This window comes from Salvelinus fontinalis, chromosome 16 (assembly GCF_029448725.1).
Source record: "Salvelinus fontinalis isolate EN_2023a chromosome 16, ASM2944872v1, whole genome shotgun sequence".
Taxonomy (NCBI): Eukaryota; Metazoa; Chordata; class Actinopteri; order Salmoniformes; family Salmonidae; genus Salvelinus; species Salvelinus fontinalis.
Genome location: NC_074680.1, coordinates 50,519,558 through 50,543,679, shown reverse-complemented (window position 1 = coordinate 50,543,679; position 24,122 = coordinate 50,519,558). Strand labels below are relative to the sequence as shown.

Here is a 24,122-nt window from a genome sequence, read left to right as displayed (position 1 = left end):
GGTGGTGATATTGTGTGGTGGTGATATTGTGTGGTGGTGGTGATATTGTGTGGTGGTGGTGATATTGTGTGGTGGTGGTGATATTGTGTGGTGGTGATATTGTGTGGTGGTGGTGATATTGTGTGGTGGTGGTGGTGGTGATATTGTGTGGTGGTGGTGATATTGTGTGGTGTTGGTGATATTGTGTGGTGGTGGTGATATTGTGTGGTGGTGGTGATATTGTGTGGTGGTGGTGATATTGTGTGGTGGTGGTGATATTGTGTGTTGGTGATATTGTGTGGTGGTGGTGATATTGTGTGGTGGTGATATTGTGTGGTGGTGATATTGTGTGGTGGTGGTGATATTGTGTGGTGGTGGTGATATTGTGTGGTGGTGGTGATATTGTGTGGTGGTGGTGATATTGTGTGGTGGTGATATTGTGTGGTGGTGATATTGTGGGGTGGTGGTGATATTGTGTGGTGGTGGTGATATTGTGTGGTGGTGATATTGTGTGGTGGTGGTATTGTGTGGTGGTGATATTGTGTGGTGGTGATATTGTGGGGTGGTGGTGATATTGTGTGGTGGTGGTGATATTGTGTGGTGGTGATATTGTGTGGTGGTGGTGATATTGTGTGGTGGTGGTGATATTGTGTGGTGGTGATATTGTGTGGTGGTGGTGATATTGTGTGGTGGTGATATTGTGTGGTGGTGATATTGTGTGGTGGTGATATTGTGTGGTGGTGGTGGTGATATTGTGTGGTGGTGATATTGTGTGGTGGTGATATTGTGTGGTGGTGGTGATATTGTGTGGTGGTGGTGATATTGTGTGGTGGTGATATTGTGTGGTGGTGGTGATATTGTGTGGTGGTGGTGACATTGTGTGGTGGTGGTGATATTGTGTGGTGGTGGTGATATTGTGTGGTGGTGGTGATATTGTGTGGTGGTGGTGATATTGTGTGGTGGTGGTGATATTGTGTGGTGGTGATATTGTGTGGTGGTGATATTGTGTGGTGGTGATATTGTGTGGTGGTGGTGATATTGTGTGGTGGTGGTGATATTGTGTGGTGGTGGTGATATTGTGTGGTGGTGGTGGTGATATTGTGTGGTGGTGATATTGTGTGGTGGTGATATTGTGTGGTGGTGATATTGTGTGGTGGTGGTGATATTGTGTGGTGGTGGTGATATTGTGTGGTGGTGGTGGTGATATTGTGTGGTGGTGGTGGTGATATTGTGTGGTGGTGATATTGTGTGGTGGTGGTGATATTGTGTGGTGGTGATATTGTGTGGTGGTGATATTGTGTGGTGGTGATATTGTGTGGTGGTGGTGATATTGTGTGGTGGTGGTGATATTGTGTGGTGGTGATATTGTGTGGTGGTGGTGATATTGTGTCGAGGTGGTGATATTGTGTGGTGGTGTTGATATTGTGTGGTGGTGGTGGTATTGTGTCGAGGTGGTGATATTGTGTGGTGGTGATATTGTGTGGTGGTGGTGATATTGTGTGGTGGTGGTGGTGATATTGTGTGGTGGTGGTGATATTGTGTGGTGGTGGTGATATTGTGTGGTGGTGGTGATATTGTGTGGTGGTGGTGATATTGTGTGGTGGTGGTGATATTGTGTGGTGGTGATATTGTGTGGTGGTGATATTGTGTGGTGGTGGTGATATTGTGTGGTAGTGGTGATATTGTGTGGTAGTGGTGATATTGTGTGGTGGTGATATTGTGTGGTGGTGGTGATATTGTGTGGTGGTGGTGATATTGTGTGGTGGTGGTGATATTGTGTGGTGGTGATATTGTGTGGTGGTGATATTGTGTGGTGGTGGTGATATTGTGTGGTAGTGGTGATATTGTGTGGTGGTGATATTGTGTGGTGGTGGTGATATTGTGTGGTGGTGGTGATATTGTGTGGTGGTGGTGATATTGTGTGGTGGTGATATTGTGTGGTGGTGGTGATATTGTGTGGTGGTGGTGATATTGTGTGGTGGTGGTGATATTGTGTGGTGGTGATATTGTGTGGTGGTGGTGATATTGTGTGGTGGTGATATTGTGTGGTGGTGTTGATATTGTGTGGTGGTGGTGATATTGTGTGGTGGTGGTGATATTGTGTGGTGGTGGTGATATTGTGTGGTGGTGGTGATATTGTGTGGTGGTGGTGATATTGTGTGGTGGTGGTGATATTGTGTGGTGGTGTTGGCCTGTTGCAGGTTGTTCGGGGGCTCTGGCCAGGGAGCTGTCCAAGGCCTACCCCTCCTCCTCTGTCACTGTGCTGGACCTTCCTACAGTCATCCAGACAGCCAGACAGCACTTCTGTGAACAGGACGACACCATCGTGTTTCAGGAGGGTGAGCATCGTTAACCATCCTCACCTCAACACCTCAGATGATCAGTCGGTATAAATGATGTTGTTTTGTAGGAGACTTCTTTGATGGAGACATCCCTCCAGCTGATCTGTATATCTTGGCCAGAATCCTCCATGACTGGAAGGAAGAGAAATGTGTTCAGCTGCTGAAAAAGATCCATGCATGTTGTCAACCAGGTGAGTGTTTTATGTTGTCAACCAGGTGAGTGTTTTAGGTTGTCAACCAGGTGAGTGTTTTAGGTTGTCAACCAGGTGAGTGTTTTAGGTTGTCAACCAGGTGAGTGTTTTAGGTTGTCAACCAGGTGAGTGTTTTAGGTTGTCAACCAGGTGAGTGTTTTAGGTTGTCAACCAGGTGAGTGTTTTAGGTTGTCAACCAGGTGAGTGTTTTAGGTTGTCAACCAGGTGAGTGTTTTAGGTTGTCAACCAGGTGAGTGTTTTAGGTTGTCAACCAGGTGAGTGTTTTAGGTTGTCAACCAGGTGAGTGTTTTAGGTTGTCAACCAGGTGAGTGTTTTAGGTTGTCAACCAGGTGAGTGTTTTAGGTTGTCAACCAGGTGAGTGTTTTAGGTTGTCAACCAGGTGAGTGTTTTAGGTTGTCAACCAGGTGAGTGTTTTAGGTTGTCAACCAGGTGAGTGTTTTAGGTTGTCAACCAGGTGAGTGTTTTAGGTTGTCAACCAGGTGAGTGTTTTAGGTTGTCAACCAGGTGAGTGTTTTATGTTGTCAACCAGGTGAGTGTTTTAGGTTGTCAACCAGGTGAGTGTTTTAGGTTGTCAACCAGGTGAGTGTTTTATGTTGTCAACCAGGTGAGTGTTTTAGGTTGTCAACCAGGTGAGTGTTTTAGGTTGTCAACCAGGTGAGTGTTTTATGTTGTCAACCAGGTGAGTTCCATGTTCAAATCAAATCAAATTCAGATCAAATTGTATTGGTCACATGGTTAGCAGATTTTAATGTGAGTGTAGCGAAATGCTTGTGCTTCTGGTTCCGACAGCGTAGTAATATCTAACAACAATTCCCCAACAACTACATAATACACACAAATCTAAAAGGTGGGAATGAGTATATGTACATATAAATATATGGATGAGCGAAGGCCGAGAGGCATAGGCAAGGTACCAACTAGATGGTATAAAAAACAGTATATACATATGAAATGAGTAATGTAAGATATGTAAACATTATTAAAGTGGCATTGTTTAAAGTGACTAGTGATCCATTTGTTAAGGGGATCGATTTGACAACAGCCAGTGAAAGTGCAGGGCGCCAAATTCAAACAACAGAAATCTCATAATTAAAATTCCGTAATTTCACACCATTTTAAAGATAACCTTGTTGGTAATCCCACCACAGTGTGTCACGTTCCTGACCTATTTCTGTTAGTTTGTTGTATGTGTTAGTTGGTCAGGACGTGAGTTTGGGTGGGCATTCTATGTTTTCTGTTTCTATGTTGGTTTATGGGTTGCCTGGTATGGCTCTTAATTAGAGGCAGGTGTTTGGCGTTCCTCTAATTGAGAGTCATATTTAGGTAGGTTGTTTCACAGTGTTCGTGGTGGGTGGTTGTCTCCTGTGTCAGTGTTTGTCGCACCACACGGGACTGTTCGGTTTGTTTTTGTACATCGTCATTTTGTGTAGTCTATTTTCCCTGTTCGTGCGTTCTTCGTGTTTTATGTAAGTTCCATGTCCAGGTCTGTCTACTCCGTTTTGTTATTTTGTTAATCATTCAAGTGTATTTCGTTTCGTGTTTTTTCCGTCTTGTTAATTAAAATTATGTATTCACAACCCGGTCATGCGCCTCTATCTAACAGGACACTTCTTGTGACCCTCGTTCTGGATGGCCGTACTTCTTCATTACACAAAGGGAAAAACCTCAACCAATTTGTAAAGACTGTTGACATCCAGTGGAAGCGGTAGGAACTGCAAGAAGGTCCCTTACCATTTTGCAGATTCTTAATTGCGAACATTATCTCTTCCTCAGTGATAGAGGCATTAAGGAGAGACCTCTGTTCTTCAGAGATAGTAGGGAGCTCAATCTTAGAAAAGAAATTCTCCATTAATTTGGGTGCATCATTTGTCAGTTCTGAGGCATAAAGATTTGTATAACATTTCTTAAATGAGTCATTTATCAATTTATTTTCATATAAATAATCATCAGAACCAATAATAGTAGCAATTGACTGTGAGCCAGCTCTCTTTTTAGCTAGGTACGCCAAGTACTTTCCTGGCTTATCTGTCACGATTGTCAAAGGGAGAGAGAGAGGACCAAGGCGCAGCGCGTGAAAAATACATCTTCTTTTTATTATAAGAGGGAAAAATGAAACAAAACAACAAAACTGACGACCGTGAAGCTATACAAACATAAGTGCTGACACAAAACACTTCGACATAGACAATTCCCCACAAACAGCTAAAGCCTATGGTTGCCTTAAATATGGCTCCCAATCAGAGACAACAATAACCAGCTGTCTCTAATTGAGACCCAATTCAGGCAACCATAGACTTTCCTAGATACCTACACTCAACCATAGACACAGCTAGACTTCTATACTAAACATAAACCCAACTACTCTAATAAACCCACTAAACTTTACAACCACCCTAGACACTACAAAAAACACATACATTCCCCATGTCACACCCTGACCTAACTAAAATAATTAAGAAAACAAAGAATACTAAGGCCAGGGCGTGACATTATCGCCATGTTCATATAGCTTTTGCTTGACAAATCCCATTTTCTTTTCAGCGTCCTGTGTTAGGAGAGAGTCCAACGTTGATCTAAGAACTGATATTTCCTTTAATAGGGCAGGAGTGGGAGTTTTAATGTAGTCTTTCTCTTTAGTTCCTAATTCACCCTCTAACATCTTTTGCTTTTCACGCTTTTTCTGCCTCTTTGTGGCTGTGTATGACATAATCAGACACCTGGCATACACTTTACAGGTTTCCCAAAGGAGCGAGGGGTTATCTGTTGATTGAGAGTTGATAGAGAAAAATGCTTTAAACTCTGTAATAAAATATGATGTGAATGTATGGTCTTTAAGGATGGTTGTATTCAACCTCCAATGTCTTGCCAGATTGGATGCCCCATTGAGTTTTATGTCCAGGATCACCTCCGCATGATCAGATATGACTATGCTTCCTATCCCAGCGGATAAAACAGACTGCAAAGACATCCTGGGCATAAAAAAGTAATCTATTCTAGTCTGACATCCATGAGGTGCAGAGAAAAAAGTGAACTTTCTTTTGGAGGGATGAAAGGTTCTCCAGACATCAACATACCCCAGATCATCACAAATAGCTTTAAGTGACTTAGCTTGAGGAGAGAGGGAAGCTATACCGCTGGGAAACTTGTCAATAAGGGGGTTCAACAAACAATTGAAATCTCCTCCAACCACTGCAGTGTCTGAGTTTAATTCTGAAAAGTCTAGAAATACCTTAGTGAGAAAATCAGGGGGGTTGGCAGGGGGAAGTAAATATTTATTATGGAAATGTTCTGCCCTTGCAAAGTACCATTAATTATAACAAAACAACCAAATGTATCTTTCACACAATTCAACACCTTAAGTGGTAAGTTATTTTTCATAAGATTTGCTACACCTCTACTTCTGGATGTAAATTATGAGAAAAACACTTGACCAAACCCCCCTTGTTGCAATTTCAGATGCTTCTTATCATCCAAATTATTTTCTTGCAACAGAGCAATATCAATATTTTATTTTTTCAAAAAAGACAGTACATTCTTCCTTTTAATGGGGTTATGGATCCCTCTAATGTTCCATGTACATACACGCAGTCTGTTACCTGCCATTGCACTTCGATCAACCAATATCCAGACTGAATCCCACTGTAAAAAAACTTTTTCCATGTGTTGAACTCTCTTCTATCTCAACGAGCATAAACACACGATATGAACCCTGAACTCTAACTATACTAAACCCAAAAATGTAACATTCAAAGATCAAAAGGGGGGTTTTCCCACTAGCTAACATGCAGGGGATTTCAACTTTCCAATGTAGACTCTTAAGTCCGCAAAGCCACTATAACCTTGTACTTTTTTATATGGAAATGAAAATCAACAGAAGAAGATTGAGGCTCTTCCACCTAAAACCAAGCCTGGGCACCAATATAGATTCACACAAATCTCAGTCTGAGTTATAGTGGCAGTTACTTTAGCGAGAAAAATAATAAAAAGATACGAATATTACTGAACAGGAGCACGTGAGAACTCACACCACTGCTTCATGATCAGATTCAAATAAAATAATAAAGATACGAATATTACTGAACCGGAGCACGTGAGAACTCACACCACTGCTTCATGATCAGATTCAAATAAAATAATAAAGATACGAATATTACTGAACCGGAGCACGTGAGAACTCACACCACTGCTCCATGATCAGATTTAAATAAAATAATAAAGATACGAATATTACTGAACCGGAGCACGTGAGAACTCACACCACTGCTCCATGATCAGATTTAAATAAAATAATAAAGATACGAATATTACTGAACCGGAGCACGTGAGAACTCACACCACTGCTCCATGATCAGATTTAAATAAAATAATAAAGATACGAATATTACTGAACCGGAGCAGGTGAGAACTCACACCACTGCTCCATGATCAGATTTAAATAAAAAAGTTATCCAACGCTGCGGAGGAGCAGTTTGAAGTTATTTACCCGAGAGAGTCAATAAACGCAGCAGCCTCTTCAGGTGTGGAGAGTTTTTTAGGCGATCCGTTGACCATAATCTTCAATGTGGCCGGGTACAGCAGCGCATAGTCTATCTTCATTCTCTTGAGCCTTCACCTCATCAAACGCGTTGCGTCTTCGTACAACCGGTGTGGAATAATCATTGAAGAATGAGACCCTTGGACCTTTACGTTGACTACCGTCAGAACCGATGCTTCTGGCCGCATCCATGACGCGCTGCTTGTCGGTGAAGTTGTGGAACTTTATAACCGGTGGTGGCCGCTGGTTGGGACCAGGTATCGGTGCTTGAGAGCCTCTCACTGACCACGTTTGTAATACCTACATGTTTCAAGCAGACCCCCATAGTCCCTGTGCCCAAGGAAGCGAAGGTAACCTTCCTAAATGATTACCTCCCCATAGCACTCACGTCGGTAGCCATGAAATGCTTTGAAAGGCTGGTCATGGCTCACATCATCAGTATCCTTCCGGGTACCCAATTTGCATAGAGATCCACAGATGACGCAATCTCAATCACACTCCACACTGCCATTTCCCACCTGGACAAAAGGAACATCTATGTGAGAATGCTGTTAATTGACTACAGCAGACATTTCTCCAGCCAAAGAGAGGATTCATAAAAAGCAGAAATATAGATAAAATTAATCACTAACCTTTGAAGATCTTCATCAGATGACACTCATAGGACTTCATGTTACACAATACATGTATGTTTTGTTCGGTAAAGTTCATATTTATATCCAAAAATCTGAGTTTACATTGGCGCGTTACGTTCAGAAGTCACAAAACATCCTTTGATTTTGCAGAGAGCCATATCAATTTACAGAAATACTCATAATAAACATTGATAAAAGATACAACTGTTATGCATGGAATTTTAGATGCACTTCTCCTTAAGGCAACCGCTGTGTCAGATTTCCAAAAAGCTTTACGAAAAAAGCAAACCATGCAATAATCTGAGTCGGCGCTCAGAGCCCAATCAAGACACAAATATAGCCACCATATTATGCAGTCAACAGAAGTCAGAAGTAACAATATAAACATTCACTTACCTTTGATGATCTTCATCAGAATGCACTCCCAGGAATCCCAGTTCCACAATAAATGTTTGTTTTGTTCGATAATGTCCATCATTTATGTCCAAATTCCTCCTTGTTGTTCTAGCGTTCAGTACACTTTCCAAACTCACGACGCACGGGCAAGTCCAGCGGAAATTACGGACGAAAAGTTAAAAAAGTTATATTACAGTCCGTAAAAACATGACAGACGAAGTATTGAATCAATCTTTATGATGTTTTTAACATAATTCTTCAATAATGTTCCAACCGGAGTATTCCTGTGTCTTCAGAATTGCGATGGAATAGAGCTCGCTTTCACGTGAACGCGCCTGGTCAGGGCATGTTCAGGTCATGGCAGACCTGACTCATTCCTCTCTCCTTCGGCCCACTAAACAGTAGAGGCATCAGACAAGGTTCTAACGACTGTTGACATATAGTGGAAGCCTTAGGAAGTGCAACATTACCAATATCCCACTGTATTTTCAATAGGAGCTGAGTTGAAAATCGACCAACCTCAGATTTCTCACTTCCTGGTTGGATTTTTTCTCAGGTTTTTGCCTGCCTGATGAGTTCTGTTATACTCACATACATCATTCAAACAGTTTTAGAAACGTCAGAGTGTTTTCTATTGAAATCTATGAATAATATGCATATTCTAGCTTTTATGGCTTTGTAGCAGGCCGTTTACTCTGGGCTTGCTTTTCATCCGGGCGTGAAAATACTGCCCCCTACCCCAAAGAAGTTAACAGCTTCTACCCCCAAGCCATTAGACTGCTGAACAATGAATCAAATGGCCACCAGACTATTTACATTGACACCCCCCCCCCATTTGTTTTTTACACTGCTACTAAGCTGTTTATTATCTATGTATAGTCACTTCACCCCTACCTACATGTATAAATTACCTACACTAACCTGTACCCCCACACATTGACTCGGTAGTGGTACCCCTGTATATACCCTCGTTATTGTCATTTTAGTTTATTTGGTAAATATTTTCTTAACTCTTTCTTGAACTGCGCTGTTGGTTAAGGGCTTGTAAGTAAGCATTTCACGGTAAGGTCTACACATGTTGTATTCGGCGCATGTGACTAATAAAGTTGGATTTGATCAAGTTTGATTTGAATCTGCTTCACCCCAGGTGATGGGGCGGAGGGTAGATTAGTTTCTTTATACAAGTCAATTTGAGCATTCAAAGAACCTGAAGTAAACATCCAATGATTAACTGCAATTAAGGATCCACCTACGAAAATGACTTAATTTCCTAAAGGGGACAAAGCGGAGATTCACATCAGACCTCAGATTCACATCAGATATCAGTATGCTCCCAATTGTGCATGAGATGGGGGAGGCACCAAGGTGAGATGTCTCTCTCTCCCTCTCCCTCTCCCTCTCTCAATTGACATGGCAAGTTCATTATTACTTACATTGTCAAAGTATACATATCGGAAAATAAAAATCAAATATATATGTATATATATACAAAATATATATATATTTATATATAAATAAATGGTGGGACCAACAGTAATAATACTAGTAGTAGTGGACATGGGATTACCATTAACAACAACTACAACAACAATATTAATCAGAACAACAATACATTAAAGCAACAGTAGTAGACCAGTGTCAACATGACTGAGAAGACACATGACATGTTATGAAAGACAAAACAAAACGGGAAATATTATCAACATTACTTTGCACTTTTCACTGGCTGTCCCTCAGGTTGTGGCAGGAAGACACATATTTGGCTGACAAAACTGCACATTTTGGCTTTTCACCCAATAAATATTAGATTTTTTCTTCATCTTTTATAGTTTCAAATTCTTTGTATTGAATTATAATTTTGGGAAAGAAATATTCTCTTAGGTCTGAGTATTTGTCACAGTGTAATAGGAAATGCAGCTCTGTCTCTACCTCTCTCCTGGAGCAGAGTGAGCACAGCCTGTCCTCTCTGGGCAGCCAGGTTTGTCTGTGACGACCGGTCTCTATAGCCAGACTGTCCTCTCTGGGCAGCCAGGTTTGTCTGTGACGACCGGTCTCTATAGCCAGACTGTGCTCACTGAGTCTGTACCTAGTCAACGTTTTCCATCAGTCACAGTGGTCAGATAGTCTGCCACCATGTACTGTCTGTTTAGAGCCAAATAGCATTGAAGTTTACTTTGATTTTTTGTCGTGTCTTTCCAATAGGTGATATATTTTTCTTTTGGTTTTGTGATGATTTGGTTGGGCCAGATTTTCTGAGGGCTGTCCTGAGGCTCTATGGGGTTGGTTTGGGTTAGTGAACTGAGCCTCAGAACCAGCTGGCTGAGGGGACTCTTCTCTGGTTTCATCTCTTGACATTGTAGAGCTCTCTCTCTCTCTCTCTATAGGTGGTGGGGTTCTGTTGGTGGAGGCTCTACTGTTTGAGAACCGTCGAGGTCCAGTGATGGCTCAGCTCTTCTCCCTCAACATGTTGGTCCAGACGGAGGGGAAGGAGCATCCTCCCTCTCAGTACTCTAACATGCTCTCCTTCGCTGGCTTCCACAACGTCCAGGTCTGTCGGACAGGGAAGTCCTACGATGCCATCCTGGCCATCAAATGAACCTGTCAGGCTGTTTAGACCATTACATCTCTATGGTTCAGACTGGATATCTTAGGAAGTATCTATCTCGTGTCTCCTCCTCCATGTTAGCAGTCTGTCAGCATGAACCTCACCCTTCAGATGCAGCGGACCCCATAGTCTCCTGGTGACTCTGTTATTGGCTTGCTAAGATGACATCACAGTGTTTTTGGCTTGCTAAGATGACATCACAGTGTTTTTGGCTTGCTAAGATGACATCACAGTGTTTTTGGCTTGCTAAGATGACATCACAGTGTTTTTGGCTAGCTAAGATGACATCACAGTGTTTTTGGCTTGCTAAGATGACATCACAGTGTTTTTGGCTTGCTACGATGACATCACAGTGTTTTTGGCTTGCTAAGATGACATCAGTGTTTTTGGCTTGCTAAGATGACATCACAGTGTTTTTGGCTTGCTAAGATGACATCAGTGTTTTTGGCTTGCTAAGATGACATCACAGTGTTTTTGGCTTGCTAAGATGACATCACAGTGTTTTTGGCTAGCTAAGATGACATCACAGTGTTATTGGCTAGCTAAGATGACATCACAGTGTTTTTGGCTTGCTAAGATGACATCACAGTGTTTTTGGCTTGCTAAGATGACATCACAGTGTTTTTGGCTTGCTAAGATGACATCACAGTGTTTTTGGCTTGCTAAGATGACATCACAGTGTTTTTGGCTTGCTAAGATGACATCACAGTGTTTTTATTTTTACTCTTTTTTTCAGGGTCATGTCTTCTCCCTCAAATGCAAATATGTTGTTTTTCCCGTGCATATAGTCTGTATATTATCTGAGATGTTATGGCATAGTGATGTTATTCTGACTTCAAAGACGAGTAAAAATGTGAGCATAACTGTAAACTTACATTTTAAACTTGGTAATGTTATACCTGTTAGTAATTTCCAATTAAAGGAGTTTCCTCAGCAACAACCCATCGTATAGTTATGTCTCTACGGGATACAGTGAGTACACTGGTACCAGAGGTCTGGTCCACACACTAGACACAGACGTCAGTTCAATGTCTATTCCACGTTGGTTCAACGTCATGCTGTTGAAACAACGTTGATTCAACCAGGGTGTGGCCTGTGGGCCGTCTCTGCTGTTACTATCTTAACAGCTCTCCTGCTCTATCTAGTGTCACATCTGTGCATCGATTCCTGAAGAACAATTATTTAAGTAAGTGGCTGTTGAATGTCCATGTCACGATCGTCATAATAAGCGGACCAAGGCGCAGCGGGATATGAGGACATCTTCTTTTATTAGAGATGACGAAACACGAAACAAACACTTTTACAAAATAAAAACAACAAACGACCGTGAAGCTACAAACGTTAGTGCACACACAAGCTACAAACGTTCAACATAGACAATTACCCACAAACGCCTAAAGCCTATGGCTGCCTTAAATATGGCTCCTAATCAGAGACAACAATAAACAGCTGTCTCTGATTGAGAACCAAACCAGGCAACCATAGACTTTCCTAAACCTCTCTACTGAACACAACCCCATACACTCTACAAAACTCCCTAAACAATACACACACCCTAAACTAGACAAAACACACAAACATCCCCCATTTCACACCCTGACCTAACTAAACTAATCAAGAAAATATATATAACAAAGGCCAGGGTGTGACAGTCCAGGGAAAAGAGAAGGCATTTTTGCAAGTTTAGACGGATATTTTTTGGGGCCCATTTCTAACCCCTTTTTCTTGTGTTGGCACAAAACTGCCTCCATACTTCCATAGATTTTTTAAAACCAGTGACACTTGTGAGGGTCGTAGTGAGAGTCTCGTGTTCATGAGAGTAGTTTGTTGGCCAAACCGCTCGGACGCTACAGCCATATTCGTGAGAAGAGCGATTTTCGTGATGTCTCATGCTCTGACCAACACAGCTGTAGCTCGGCCGCCTTCCACAGCAGACGTGGAAGGCTGCTATAGACGGATGCGGTGGATTGAGACACAGCCTATGCAAAAAAAAACATATCTCTAGCTTAAAACGGACAGATTTTTATGGTAATTCTTTCATTCTGTTAATTAGATTGATGCACTAGTGCGTCAATAGACCCTAGGGGGGTTTAAAGGCCATGTTGCAAGTAAAATTTGCCAATAAAAATAGAATATACACCACAAAAAACGTAAAAAGTTCATTTTCCCCCCAGATTGCTTGAGAAAAACGTGTGAAGCATGTGCGCTAGTAAGCAACACCCCCTCAAGTGTGTGATTCAGCCTGGGACGTTCGTTCAGGTGGAGACTCTGGAGCTGACGAGGGACAACATCCCTGGGATTCAGACTCTGGAGCTGACGAGGGACAACATCCCTGGGATTCAGCCTGTGGAGCTGACGAGGGACAACATCCCTGTGATTCAGCCTGTGGAGCTGACGAGGGACAACATCCCTGTGATTCAGCCTGTGGAGCTGACGAGGGACAACATCCCTGGGATTCAGCCTGTGGAGCTGACGAGGGACAACATCCCTGTGATTCAGCCTGTGGAGCTGACGAGGGACAACATCCCTGGGATTCAGACTCTGGAGCTGACGAGGGACAACATCCCTGGGATTCAGACTCTGGAGCTGACGAGGGACAACATCCCTGGGATTCAGACTCTGGAGCTGACGAGGGACAACATCCCTGGGATTCAGCCTGTGGAGCTGACGAGGGACAAAATCCCTGTGATTCAGACTCTGGAGCTGACGAGGGACAACATTCCTGGGATTCAGCCTGTGGAGCTGACGAGGGACAACATCCCTGTGATTCAGCCTGTGGAGCTGACGAGGGACAACATCCCTGGGATTCAGACTCTGGAGCTGACGAGGGACAACATCCCTGTGATTCAGCCTGGGACGTTCGTTCAGGTGGAGACTCTGGAGCTGACGAGGGACAACATCCCTGTGATTCAGCCTCTGGAGCTGACGAGGGACAACATCCCTGTGATTCAGCCTGTGACGTTCATTCAGGTGGAGACTCTGGAGCTGACGAGGGACAACATCCCTGGGAGGCAGCCTGTGATTCAGCCTGTGATTCAGCCTGTGGAGCTGACGAGGGACAACATCCCTGTGATTCAGCCTGTGGAGCTGACGAGGGACAACATCCCTGGGATGCAGCCTGTGACGTTCGTTCAGGTGGAGACTCTGGAGCTGACGAGGGACAACATCCCTGTGATTCAGCCTCTGGAGCTGACGAGGGACAACATCCCTGGGATGCAGCCTGTGACGTTCGTTCAGGTGGAGACTCTGGAGCTGACGAGGGACAACATCCCTGTGATTCAGCCTGTGACGTTCGTTCAGGTGGAGACTCTGGAGCTGACGAGGGACAACATCCCTGTGATTCAGCCTGTGACGTTCGTTCAGGTGAAGAATCTGGAGCTGACGAGGGACAACATCCCTGGGATGCAGCCTGTGACGTTCGTTCAGGTGGAGACTCTGGAACTGACGAGGGACAACATCCCTGTGATTCAGCCTGTGACGTTCGTTCAGGTAGAGACTCTGGAGCTGACGAGGGACAACATCCCTGTGATTCAGCCTGTGACGTTCGTTCAGGTAGAGACTCTGGAGCTGACGAGGGACAACATCCCTGGGATGCAGCCTGTGACGTTCGTTCAGGTGAAGAATCTGGAGCTGACGAGGGACAACATCCCTGTGATTCAGCCTGTGACGTTCGTTCAGGTGGAGACTCTGGAGCTGACGAGGGACAACATCCCTGGGATGCAGCCTGTGACGTTCGTTCAGGTGAAGAATCTGGAACTGACGAGGGACAACATCCCCTGTGATTCAGCCTGTGACGTTCGTTCAGGTGGAGACTCTGGAGCTGACGAGGGACAACATCCCTGGGATGCAGCCTGTGACGTTCGTTCAGGTGGAGAATCTGGAGCTGACGAGGGACAACATCCCTGTGATTCAGCCTGTGACGTTCGTTCAGGTGAAGAATCTGGAACTGACGAGGGACAACATCCCTGGGATGCAGCCTGTGGAGCTGACGAGGGACAACATCCCTGGGATGCAGCCTGTGACGTTCGCTCAGGTAGAGACTCTGGAGCTGACGAGGGACAACATCCCTGGGATGCAGCCTGTGACGTTCGTTCAGGTAGAGACTCTGGAGCTGACGAGGGACAACATCCCTGTGATTCAGCCTGTGACGTTCGTTCAGGTGGAGACTCTGGAGCTGACGAGGGACAACATCCCTGTGATTCAGCCTGTGACGTTCGTTCAGGTGAAGAATCTGGAGCTGACGAGGGACAACATCCCTGTGATTCAGCCTGTGACGTTCGTTCAGGTGGAGACTCTGGAGCTGACGAGGGACAACATCCCTGGGATGCAGCCTGTGACGTTCGTTCAGGTGGAGAATCTGGAGCTGACGAGGGACAACATCCCTGTGATTCAGCCTGTGACGTTCGTTCAGGTGGAGACTCTGGAGCTGACGAGGGACAACATCCCTGGGATGCAGCCTGTATCCAATTTTCATACTTGAGTAAAAGTAAAGATAACATAATATAAAATGACTCAAGTGAAATTCACCCAGTAAAATACTACTTGAGTAAAAGTAAAAGTATTTGGTTTTAAATACACTTAAGTATGAAAGTAAAACTATCAATGCAACTCCCAGGTCTGGGACATGCTACCTGTCCCAGACCTGCTGTTTTCAACTCTCTAGAGACAGCAGGAGCAGTAGAAATACTCTTAATGATTCGCTATGAAAAGCCAACTGAAATTTTCTCCTGAGGTGCTGACCTGTTGCACCCTCGACAACCACTGTGATTATTATTATTTGACCCTGCTGGTCATCTATGAACATTTGAACATCTTGGCCATGTTCTGTTATAATCTCCACCCAGCACAGCCAGAAGAGGACTGGCCACCCCTCAAAGCCTGGTTCCTCTCTAGGTTTCTTCCTAGGTTCTGGCCTTTCGAGGGAGTTTTTCCGAGCCATTCCAGGATCTGAGACCAGACAGAATCCAGAACAAACAGCCGGATTGCCCCCCCCAATGCTGTGCCTTGCGAACCAGCTCTGGTGTTATAGTAGAGACTACAGGCAGCTCTGGTGTTATAGTAGAGACTACAGGCAGCTCTGGTATTATAGTAGAGACTACAGGCAGCTCTGGTGTTACAGTAGAGACTACAGACAGCTCTGGTGTTATAGTAGAGACTACAGGCAGCTCTGATGTTATAGTAGAGACTACAGGCAGCTCTGGTGTTATAGTAAAGACTACAGACAGCGCTGGTGTTATAACCAATTTGTAAGTCGCTCTGGATAAGAGCGTCTGCTAAATGACTTAAATGTAAATGTAAAAATAGTAGAGACTACAGGCAGCTCTGGTGTTATAGTAGAGACTACAGACAGCTCTGGTGTTATAGTAGAGACTACAGGCAGATCTGGTGTTATAGTTGAGACTACAGGCAGCTCTGGTGTTATAGTAGAGACTACAGGCAGCTCTGGTGTTATAGTAGAGACTACAGGCAGCTCTGGTGTTATAGTAGAGACTACAGGCAGCTCTGGTATTATAGTGGAGACTACAGGCAGCTCTGGTGTTATAGTGGAGACTACAGGCAGCTCTGGTATTACAGTAGAGACTACAGGCAGCTCTGGTGTTACAGTAGAGACTACAGGCAGCTCTGGTGTTATAGTAGAGACTACAGGCAGCTCTGGTGTTATAGTAGAGACTACAGGCAGCTCTGGTGTTATAGTAGAGACTACAGACAGCTCTGGTGTTATAGTTGAGACTACAGGCAGCTCTGGTGTTATAGTAGAGACTACAGGCAGCTCTGGTGTTATAGTAGAGACTACAGGCAGCTCTGGTGTTATAGTAGAGACTACAGGCAGCTCTGGTGTTATAGTAGAGACTACAGGCAGCTCTGGTGTTATAGTAGAGACTACAGGCAGCTCTGGTGTTATAGTAGAGACTACAGGCAGCTCTGGTATTGTAGTAGAGACTACAGGCAGCTCTGGTGTTATAGTAGAGACTACAGGCAGCTCTGGTATTGTAGTAGAGACTACAGGCAGCTCTGGTATTGTAGTAGAGACTACAGGCAGCTCTTGAGTTTCAAGTTAGGGAAAGCTTACAATGTATCCTACCATTTCAACCAATCTGTGTGAAAGTTATGATTATTTTTACATGTGCATTTTCATGGAACAATTTAATTTCAATAATAACATATTTTTTTCTCAAAATCATTGTCACGTGGTTAATCATAAAAATCTGAAGTAAAAATTTGAAAATCTAAAAGTTTAAGTGAAACTAATGCGAGAGCCTTGGTGTATGGCCACCGTGATACAATATTTTGGGGGAATAAAATGCATAAATCTTAGCGCCTCCCCAACTTGCAACAAATGGGTGTCTTTTTGTTGGGAGCAAAACCTTTTTATTTTCAATTAAAAAATAATTGTTCTGAAAGCAAAAACGAGGCTTCAAAGTAAAAAAAAAAAATTTGCAATCAAATATTTTGTAATAGACTTAATATTTATAATTTATTAGTATTTTATAATAGAGCTAATAGCTGAACAATAGACTATTCAACCTTTACTAAAGAATAGTCTAATAGCTGAACATAGACTATTCAACCTTTACTAAAGAATAGTCTAATAGAGGAGCTAGATGTGAAAACCCCCCGTCACAGACCAGATTTGCCCTAATGGGGGAGAGCGCTGGTTATGTTTTTGGGTCCCAATGCACTACTGTCTCTAACTGACAATGAATGGGAAATATAAACCAAATAATAAACTGATCATTGTGCATCAAATGAAACAAGCAGGGAGCTCAAGCCACAGAGTCGATAGAGCACATACTCGCGGTAGCTTGCTACTCAAGGTAATAATGTAGTGACTTTTCAAATAAGTACACGTTATGTTGGCTGTCAATTTGTTAGCTACGCTGTCCTTATGAACCACATAGCATATCATTACAGCAGTATGGACCAGTATGTTAGCTACACTGTCCTTATGAACCACATAGCATATCATTACAGCAGTATGGACCGGTATGTTAGCTACACTGTCCTTATGAACCACATAGCATATCATTACAACAGTATGGACCGGTATGTTAGCTACACTGTCCTTATGAACCACATAGCATATCATTACAGCAGTATGGACCGGTATGTTAGCTACACTGTCCTTATGAACCACATAGCATATCATTACAGCAGTATGGACCGGTATGTTAGCTACGCTGTCCTTATGAACCACATAGCATATCATTACAGCAGTATGGACCGGTATGTTAGCTACACTGTCCTTATGAACCACATAGCATATCATTACAGCAGTATGGACCGGTATGTTAGCTACACTGTCCTTATGAACCACATAGCATATCATTACAGCAGTATGGACCGGTATGTTAGCTAGCTACGCTGTCCTTATGAACCACATAGCATATCATTACAGCAGTATGGACCGGTATGTTAGCTACACTGTCCTTATGAACCACATAGCATATTGTAATGACCCTGCTGGTCATTAAAGAGAAAAGAGACGGACTCCAGGTGTACAGATCAGAACACAGGTTTATTCCTAAACTGGGCTATTGTTCAGGCCACAGCCCACGCCGCTAATGCCGAACGTACACAATTATACATGTCGAGTTAAGGTCACTCTCATAGGAACAGATCAAGGCCCTAACAGAAGAGAGAGATATGAGACACTCATCCCTCTTTATGCATTTCCAAATCCCGCGGGATTACCCATCATACCCCCCCAACCTTTCCATCTGTCCTGACATATTTAACCCCTGCTAGTAGCCATGAGAACCATAACACACCCACAAACACAGAACACAATACCGGGTCGTTACATAGCCCCCCCCTTTCTAAACCCTAGCCCCTAGGGTTACACAACAAAATCCTTAAAACGACCCGGAGGTCGCATCAGTCTCTTGGGCCTCCCCGTGACTCTCCCCGGTGAACCCCCAGAACACTCCTCTGCCCCAATGTCATTTCCAGCGCCCTCCGAAGAAGCAGCCCCCTCCCCAGGCTCAGGTTGCGCTAGAGTCCCCTCGTTAGACTGTTCCCGTGGGCTCACATCAGAGACCTCACTCCCATTCCCTACCGTTTTCCTCCCTCTGTAGGGTGCCAATCGATCCCGGTGGACCACCACCTTCCTGCTCCGTGGAGGGACCTCCACCCGGTACGTCACCTCCCCCACTCTCTCTATCACCAGACACGGCCCCACCCATGCACTGTCCAGCTTTGGGCACCGCCCCTTCTTGCGCGTGGGGTTGTGAAGCCACACACATTCTCCCGCTCCAAAGTGCCTCCCCCTAGCGCGCGAGTCGTAGTGGCGCTTTTGGCGCACCCCTGCGTTCTCGAGTTGCTCTCTTGCGAAGGTGTGAGCCGCTTCTAACCGGTTCTGCAGACGACACACATAGTCCGGGCCAGGCAAAACCCGGTCGCCACTATCAGGAGGGTGGCCAAACGTCAGTTCGGCTGGGGTGCGCAACTCACGACCTAACATTAGTAGTGCTGGGGAGCACGCAGTCGATTCTTGAACAGCCGACCTACACGCCATAAGAATAAACGGTAAGTGGGTGTCCCAATCTCTCTGGTGTTTTGAGGTAACGATGGCCAGCTGCTGTGCTAATGTTCTGTTGAATCTTTCCACCAGCCCATCACTCTGGGGGTGAAGCGGAGTAGTGCGCGTCTTCTCCGCGCCTAACTGTCTACACAACTCTGTGAACACCCGTGACTCGAAGTTTCTCCCCTGGTCGCTGTGAATAGACTGTGGCACCCCGAACCGACTGATTATTCCCCCCACCAATGCATCAGCTACTGTCCCCGCCTCCTGGTCTGGGAGAGCGTAAGCCTCCGGCCACTTGGTGAGGTAGTCCATAGCGGTTAGAATCCACCTGTTACCGCTGTCTGTGGTTGGAAACGGCCCTACTATGTCTACCCCCAGTCTCTCCATGGGCTCCCCTACTGGGAATTGTTGTAGGAGGGCGTGTGACTGACCTGGAGGTCCTTTTTTAGCAGCACACTCATCGCACTGCCTACAAAAGTCCTCAACATCCCTCCTGTGCCTGGCCCAATAGAAGCCTTTACGCATGCGCTTTAACGTTTTGGAGACCCCAAAATGCCCTGCGCCTACTCCCCCATGAAGCTGCTGTAACACGCTCCCCTGCAGCCTTTTGGGCACCACTACCTGCCACGTAATTTCTCCAGTCGCTGGCTTTTTCCACCCCCTCTGGAGCACTCCCTCAGCCACTCTAAGGACTGTGAATTTAGCCCACAGTCCTTTGGTGACTGGTGATAGAGGGGCTACGTCCCCCCACGGCGGTCGTCTTCTCTCTTCCACCCACCGCAGCACAGGACGCAGCTCTGCGTCCTCCTCCTGGCGACGCCTCCACTCCCCAACATCCACAGCCTCAAGCTCCCGGCACTCTGTCACACTCAGCTGACTCACCGTGGCGGTGACTCCCTCCTCCCTGCACAGTTCTCTCTCTCGCTCCACCCGTTTGGCGCAGTACCCACAGCCATCCTCAGCACACGGGCGGCGGGACAAGGCGTCTGCATTGCTGTGGCGAAGGCCGGCTCTGTGCTCCACCTGGAAGTCGTAGGGTTGTAGCTCCTCCAGCCAGCGGGCAATCTGACCCTCTGGCTCCTTGAAGGAGAGAAGCCACTGCAGGGCGGAGTGATCCGTCCGGACCACAAACGGCAGGCCCCCCAGGTAGTACTTGAAATGGCGTACTGCTGCCACGACAGCCAAAAGCTCTCTCCTTGTCACGCAGTAGCGTTTTTCAGCCTTATCAAAAGTCCTGCTGTAATAAGCTACTACGTGTTCCCCATCCGGACCCCGCTGAGCCAGCACAGCCCCCAACCCCTCATTGCTTGCGTCGGTGTCCAGGATGAACGGACGGTTCGGGTCTGGTGAGGCCAGGACAGGGGCCTCCATCAGGGCCCGTTTGAGGGCCTCAAACGCCCGCTGGTGCTCTTCGGTCCACTGAAAAACAGTGTCCTCCTTGAGTAGCTGGTTCAAAGGAGCCGCTACCCCCGCAAACCCCTTCACAAACCTACGATAGTAGGATGCCAGCCCCAGGAAGCTCTTAGCCTCTTTTTTTCCCCCTGGAACTGGCCACCCCCTCACAGCCTCTACTTTGTCTGGCATCGTGCTGATGCCCTCACCACCCAGCTGATGCCCCAGGAACGCCACCTCCCTTTGCATGAAATGGCACTTTCCCGGATGTAATTTTAGCCCCGCCCCCGAGATTCTCTCCAACACTCGCCTAATTGCCCCCAGTGCCCCCTCAAACGATGTGCCGTGCACCAATATGTCGTCTAGGTACACAACACACTCGTCTCTCGGAACCCCCGCCAGCACTCTGTCCATGAGCCTCTCAAAGGTGGCAGGAGCATTACAGAGCCCGAAGCACAGCACCTTGAACTGCCAATGGCCCCTATCTGTGGAGAAGGCCGTTTTTTCACGTGCCCCTGGCGAGAGGGGCACCTGCCAGTAGCCACTGCGCAGATCAAGGGAGGAGAACCACGAGGACCCTCTCACGTGGTCTAGCGACTCATCAATCCTCGGTAGGGGATAAGAGTCTTTAGTGGTGACAGAATTTAGGCCCCTGTAGTCAACACAAAACCTAAGTTTACCCCCTTTCTTAGGCACCATGACGACCGGCGCGGACCATGGGCTATCTGATGGCTCAATGAAATCAGCCCGCAACATGTCAACAATAGCTGTGTCTGCTGCTTCCCTCCTGGCAAGGGGAATACGACGGGGCCGAATTTTAATGGGTCGGGCGTCCCCAGTGTCTATTTCGTGCTGAACTAGGTGCGTTTGTCCTACCTCATCTTCCCCCCAAGCGAAGCTATCTTTAAAGTCCAACAGCAGCTGCTTTAACTGTCTCTGTTGTCCCTCATCCAGACCCTGACAGTTCTTCAGCCACACAGCCTCGACGGCGTTGATAGCTTCCTCCTTCCCCCCGTCGGGCTGATGGGTTGAAGGGGCCAGTGTGTTTTGGGCTACTGGGCTGCCTGTGCTTGCACCATGATGGGGAGTGAAGGCCGTCGCCGCCGGAGACAGCTGCTGGGATGGCACAACGACCAAGGGAGCAGCCGGGATGACCGGTGGAGTTTCTGCAAGCTTGGAGGAAGACGGAGGAACAGCCCTGCCCCCTGCTGGCCCTCCCGAAGGCGACATTCCCACTGTGGGCCCCCCCGACAGCCTCAAAGTACCTGACGCTAAGTCCAACTGAGCCCCACAGTTTTTCAAAAAGTCCATTCCCAGTATACAGGGGTCCTGCACCGCTGCTACCCACACCGGACACCCCACAGTTCTCCCCCCCACAGTCACAGATAGCTGACACTTCCCTAACATGGGGGCTAGCTCCCCCGTGACAGTCCGTAGCTGGACATGGGTCGGCTCCACCCGCACCCCAACAGGTAATATGTCTGGTCTCACCAGGGTTACTGTAGAGCCCGTGTCGACCAGGGCCAAACATTCCACCCCCTCTACCTTGACGACGACATTGCAGAAGTCCCCAACGGTGGTACGTCCCACCACAACTACCGGACTAGGAAACACGGCGGCAGCTACACCCTGGGGGAGCAGGTCCCCACCCTCTTGTCTGCGCTGCTGGGTACCTCCTTTGCTTACAGTGGGTTCGGGGGCGGGGGGGTGGGCCCGCGCTGCCCCCTGCGCGAGAACCCGTTGTCGTTTCCCTGGTGACGGGGGAATCTGCCACACTCCCGCTGAATGTGGCCAGGTTGGCCACAACCCCAGCAGACAATAGGAGTTGAGCTGACACTGCGACGTTGCCTGGAGCCCCTCTCCATGACAAGCGAAGCAGTCTTGACTAGCCCGCCCAACTCGTCAACCCACTCTGGCTTTGTGACCCCTGGCACCCCAGCCACCGCTGCTCTCACCTCTGGTTGACTGGTGACTTCCACTCTCACTCCCTCACCCCAGATCAGCTCCCTCTTCCTGGCTATCTCCACTGCAGCCTGCAGAGATGGTGGGTCCGCCATCTGAACATGCTTACCCAGTTCGGTGGAAGAGAGCGCTCTAATAAAACTGTCCCGTGCCAGCTCGTCTTGCACCCCAATCGGCATAGTTGCATAAGCCCGCCTGGTCAGGCTCAGAATACCACTTGCCAACGCCTTTAATGATTCCCCCTGAAGTCTCTTTTTGTTACACAGTTCAATACGCAGCATGTTGGGCTGCGCGTCGCTGCCGAAACGGGCCCCCAATGCCTCCACTAGCGCACCGTAGTCGCCCCTATCGCCCGGGGCTAGCGTTAGCAGGCATTCCGACGCCTCCTCCGCCAGGCTCAGGGCAAGCTGTAACGCTTTCGTCTCGTCAGACCACCTCCCGGCTCTAGCCAACAACTCGAATTGAGTGAAAAAAACTTCCCATTTACCTTGTCCATTGAACTTTGGTAGTTTAGCCGCTACCGTGGCTAATGGCAATAGGTCGCCGCCATCTCTGTTTACATAAGCAGGCCCAGCCATTTCCGCACCCGGTGACGTCGATATCCCCGTCGCCGTGACGTCTGCTCTCGAGCGATGTGAAGGAAAACCCGCCAGTTCTGCCATCTTGCTGACTGACAATTTAACTCCCGCCAAGTGGCTCTCAAGCCCCTCCACGGCAGTCGCCGCCTGACCCTCCCGACCGGGTACCCCCGAGCTCACAACGGACACTTTGTCCGACTCTTCCTTAATTTTCCGCCTCGCCCCAGGCATCATGACCGTAGATGCGAGTCACGCTAAAGCCAACCCGGCCTATACTGAACAGCTAAATCGCCTAGTCTCAATCCCTTAGTTCGAAAGCACTTCTGACACCAATGTAATGACCCTGCTGGTCATTAAAGAGAAAAGAGACGGACTCCAGGTGTACAGATCAGAACACAGGTTTATTCCTAAACTGGGCTATTGTTCAGGCCACAGCCCACGCCGCTAATGCCGAACGTACACAATTATACATGTCGAGTTAAGGTCACTCTCATAGGAACAGATCAAGGCCCGAACAGAAGAGAGAGATATGAGACACTCATCCCTCTTTATGCATTTCCAAATCCCGCGGGATTACCCATCATAACCCCCAACCTTTCCATCTGTCCTGACATATTTAACCCCTGCTAGTAGCCATGAGAACCATAACACACCCACAAACACAGAACACAATACCGGGTCGTTACAATATCATTACAGCAGTATGGACCGGTATGTTAGCTAGCTACGCTGTCCTTATGAACCACATAGCATATCATTACAGCAGTATGGACCGGTATGTTAGCTACGCTGTCCTTATGAACCACATAGCATATCATTACAGCAGTATGTACCGGTATATTAGCTACACTGTCCTTATGAACCACATAGCATATCATTACAGCAGTATGGACCGGTATGTTAGCTACACTGTCCTTATGAACCACATAGCATATCATTACAGCAGTATGGACCGGTATATTA

At 46.5% G+C, this 24,122-nt stretch overlaps 2 protein-coding genes across 3 annotated transcripts in view; one reads left to right on the top strand and one right to left on the bottom strand.

The window, feature by feature from the left end:
* asmt2 (acetylserotonin O-methyltransferase 2) overlaps window positions 1-11,643 on the top strand; it is a 98,170-nt gene extending 86,527 nt beyond the window's left edge. For both annotated transcript variants that reach the window (XM_055865666.1, XM_055865667.1), the window contains exons 8-10: window positions 2,181-2,318; window positions 2,390-2,512; window positions 10,483-11,643. In XM_055865666.1, coding sequence (XP_055721641.1) covers window positions 2,181-2,318; window positions 2,390-2,512; window positions 10,483-10,694 — 473 coding nt within the window. In that variant the 3' untranslated portion in view covers window positions 10,695-11,643. The remainder of the gene's footprint in view (window positions 1-2,180; window positions 2,319-2,389; window positions 2,513-10,482) is intronic.
* A 6,555-nt stretch (window positions 11,644-18,198) lies between these two features.
* LOC129813398 (uncharacterized) lies at window positions 18,199-23,393 on the bottom strand. The gene is made up of 2 exons (XM_055865734.1): window positions 22,807-23,393; window positions 18,199-21,607 (listed from the first exon to the last, which is right to left on the bottom strand). Exons 1-2 carry the CDS (start codon window positions 23,391-23,393, stop codon window positions 18,541-18,543), a joined length of 3,654 nt encoding a protein of 1,217 aa, XP_055721709.1. The 3' UTR covers window positions 18,199-18,540.
* Window positions 23,394-24,122: the final 729 nt, after the last annotated feature.

Coding starts and splice junctions, on each gene's coding strand:
- LOC129813398 (XM_055865734.1), bottom strand. CDS start 23,393: ATGATGCCTGGGGCGAGGCGGAAAATTAAGGAAGAGTCGGACAAAGTG. Junction 21,608..22,806: donor CAGGGGGAATCATTAAAGGC/GTTGGCAAGTGG, acceptor AGCTATCAACGC/CGTCGAGGCTGTGTGGCTGA.